Source organism: Corvus brachyrhynchos, unplaced genomic scaffold (genome assembly GCF_000691975.1).
Source record: "Corvus brachyrhynchos isolate BGI_N302 unplaced genomic scaffold, ASM69197v1 scaffold96, whole genome shotgun sequence".
Lineage (NCBI taxonomy): Eukaryota > Metazoa > Chordata > Aves > Passeriformes > Corvidae > Corvus > Corvus brachyrhynchos.
In genome coordinates this window covers 148,673-151,241 of record NW_008238370.1, presented here as the reverse complement: position 1 = coordinate 151,241, position 2,569 = coordinate 148,673, and the positions used below count along the sequence as shown (strand labels likewise).

Here is a 2,569-nt window from a genome sequence, read left to right as displayed (position 1 = left end):
GACCCCAATAACCCCCTGCTCCCCCCCAGGCTTCCGCTCCCGCTCCTCCTTCAAGCTGCTGCAGCTCAACCGCAAGTTCCAGTTCCTGCAGAAGGCGCGGGCGCTGCTGGACCTGTGTGCGGCCCCCGGCGGGTGGTGAGTGGGGATGGGCCCCTCAGTGCCCCCAGCTGCCCCGGGGTGTCCTGGGTGCTCCTTGTGGTGTCCCTGTCCTCGGCCCCACCCCTGGGAGCGCAGCCCAGCGCCGAGGGCTCTCCTGGGGTGCTGCTGCAGCTTCGCTCCTCTCTGTTCTGCCCAGGCTCCAGGTGGCTTCCAAGTTCATGCCGGTGTCCAGCCTCATCATCGGTGAGTGCTGGGCTTTGGCCAGAGCTGCGGGCAGCGACGTCCAGCCCAGCCCCTGGATGTAACAGGGGAAGGGGATCCTGGGAGGAGGAGGAGGAGGAGGAGGGTGGGGAAGCCACGTGGGAACCTCTTTTGAGGGGGTTTTGGTGTCTCTCCTCAACCAGGGGTGGATCTGGTGCCCATCAAGCCCATTCCCAACGTGGTGACGCTGCAGGAGGACATCACCACCGAGAAGTGCCGCCAGGTACCGCCCCAGGTGTTCCCCGCTGGCCTGGGGCTGCACAGGTCCCTGTGGGGGCAGGGGGGGCACAGCAGGTGGGGTGGGGCTCTGGGTGAGGGACAGACGGGTGTCCCCATCCCACAGGCCCTGCGCAAGGAGCTGCAGACGTGGAAGGTGGACGTGGTGCTGAACGATGGAGCGCCCAACGTGGGAGCCAGCTGGGTGCACGATGCCTACTCACAGGGTGGGGCTGCGTGGGGACCCGGGGGGACAGGGACATCGCAGTGCTCTCTGAGAATTCCACCCTGGCTGGGGTTGGGAAGGACCTTAAAGCTCATCCAGTGCCAGCCCTGCCCTGGCAGGGACACCTCCCACTGTCCCAGGCTGCTCCCAGCCCCAATGTCCAGCCTGGCCTGGGACACTGCCAGGGATCCAGGGGCAGCCCCAGCTGCTCTGGGAATTCCAGCCCAGCCCCTCCCCACCCTCCCAGGGAAGGGTCATTCCCTCACTCTCTCTTCTCTCCTGCTGCAGCCAACCTGACCCTCATGGCCCTGAAGTTGGCGTGTGAGTTCCTGTGCAAGGGTGGCTGGTTCATCACCAAGGTTTTCCGTTCCCGGGACTACCAGCCCCTGCTCTGGATCTTCCAGCAGTTCTTCCAGAAGGTCCAGGCCACCAAGCCCCAGGCCTCCCGCAACGAGTCTGCCGAGATCTTTGTGGTGTGCCAGGGTGAGCACCCGCGGGGACCTGAGCCCTGAAGTTGGCGTGTGAGTTCCTGTGCAAGGGTGGCTGGTTCATCACCAAGGTTTTCCGTTCCCGGGACTACCAGCCCCTGCTCTGGATCTTCCAGCAGTTCTTCCAGAAGGTCCAGGCCACCAAGCCCCAGGCCTCCCGCAACGAGTCTGCCGAGATCTTTGTGGTGTGCCAGGGTGAGCACCCGCAGGAACCTGGAGCTGCTGGGATGGGGCTGGGAAAACCTGCTGGTGGCTCTGAGCCCTCCATCCCAGGAGGAATGGCTCTGATCCCACCATCTCAGGAGGAATGGCTCTGACCCCTTCATCCCGGGAGGAATGGCTCTGATCCCTCTATCCCAGGAGGAACAGCTCTGATCCCTCCGTCCCGGGAGGAATGGCTCTGATCCCTTCGTCCCACGAGGAATGGCTCTGATTCCTCCATCTCAGGAGGAATGGCTCTGATCCCTCCATCCCAGGAGGAATGGCTCTGATGGCTCTGGTTCCTCCATTCTGGGTGGCTCTGATCCCTCCGTCCCATGAGGAATGGTTTCCACGGCTCAGATTCCTCCTGGGATGAAGGAATGGCTCTGACCCCTCTATCCCAGAGGAATGGCTGTGGTTCCTCCATCCCGGGAGGAACGGCTCTCACAGCTTTCATCCTCCATTCTGGGTGCCTCTGATCCCTCCATCCCCAAGGAACGTCTCTCACAGCCCTGATCCCTCCATCCCAGGTTATCAGGCTCCAGACAAAATCGACAGCAAGTTCTTTGACCCCAAATACGCCTTCAAGGACGTGGAGGTTCCCACCAAGTCCGTCAGCGAGCTGGTCAGCAAAAAGAAGCCCAAGGTAGGAGCAAGGCCAGACACACACGGGACTGGGCCTCAGGAGGTTGTGATAATGGGAACTGGTCAGGAAAATGAAAGGTTTTGGGATGGGCAGTGTTGGAAGAGCCAGTCTGGGGGAGGTTTGGAGCCTGAAGTGGGGATTGTGAGGCTGGGGCTGGGTCAGTTCAAGCCTGCAGGGGTTGGGCACAGGGTTTGTGTCTCTGGGGTGGCTTTAGGACAGTGAATCTGTGTCAGGCGGCCTCAGCTGAGCACGGAGCTGGCACAAACCTGTCATTGCCAGCTCCTGTGTCTGAGCTGGAGCTGGGAGCTGCTGCTGGCCTGGGGCTGGTGACTCGTCCTAGCTCAGGCTCAGGCTGGGAACGATTCCTGAAGTCCTCAAGTACAAGCCACAGACACGTTCAGGTGGCCACTGCAGCAAGACACGAGATAGGCG

The 2,569-nt window shown here is 62.1% G+C and overlaps 2 protein-coding genes across 2 annotated transcripts in view; one reads left to right on the top strand and one right to left on the bottom strand.

Annotated features, from left to right (window-relative positions):
* Window positions 1-2,569, bottom strand: part of PSMC5 (proteasome 26S subunit, ATPase 5) — a 14,295-nt gene that overhangs the window by 4,870 nt on the left and 6,856 nt on the right. The window lies entirely within an intron of this gene.
* Window positions 18-2,569, top strand: part of FTSJ3 (FtsJ homolog 3) — a 6,995-nt gene continuing 4,443 nt past the window's right edge. Inside the window, 6 exon segments of the mRNA XM_008635246.2 lie at window positions 18-135; window positions 296-342; window positions 504-583; window positions 704-803; window positions 1,091-1,285; window positions 2,022-2,137. Coding sequence (XP_008633468.1) covers window positions 318-342; window positions 504-583; window positions 704-803; window positions 1,091-1,285; window positions 2,022-2,137 — 516 coding nt within the window. The 5' untranslated portion in view covers window positions 18-135; window positions 296-317.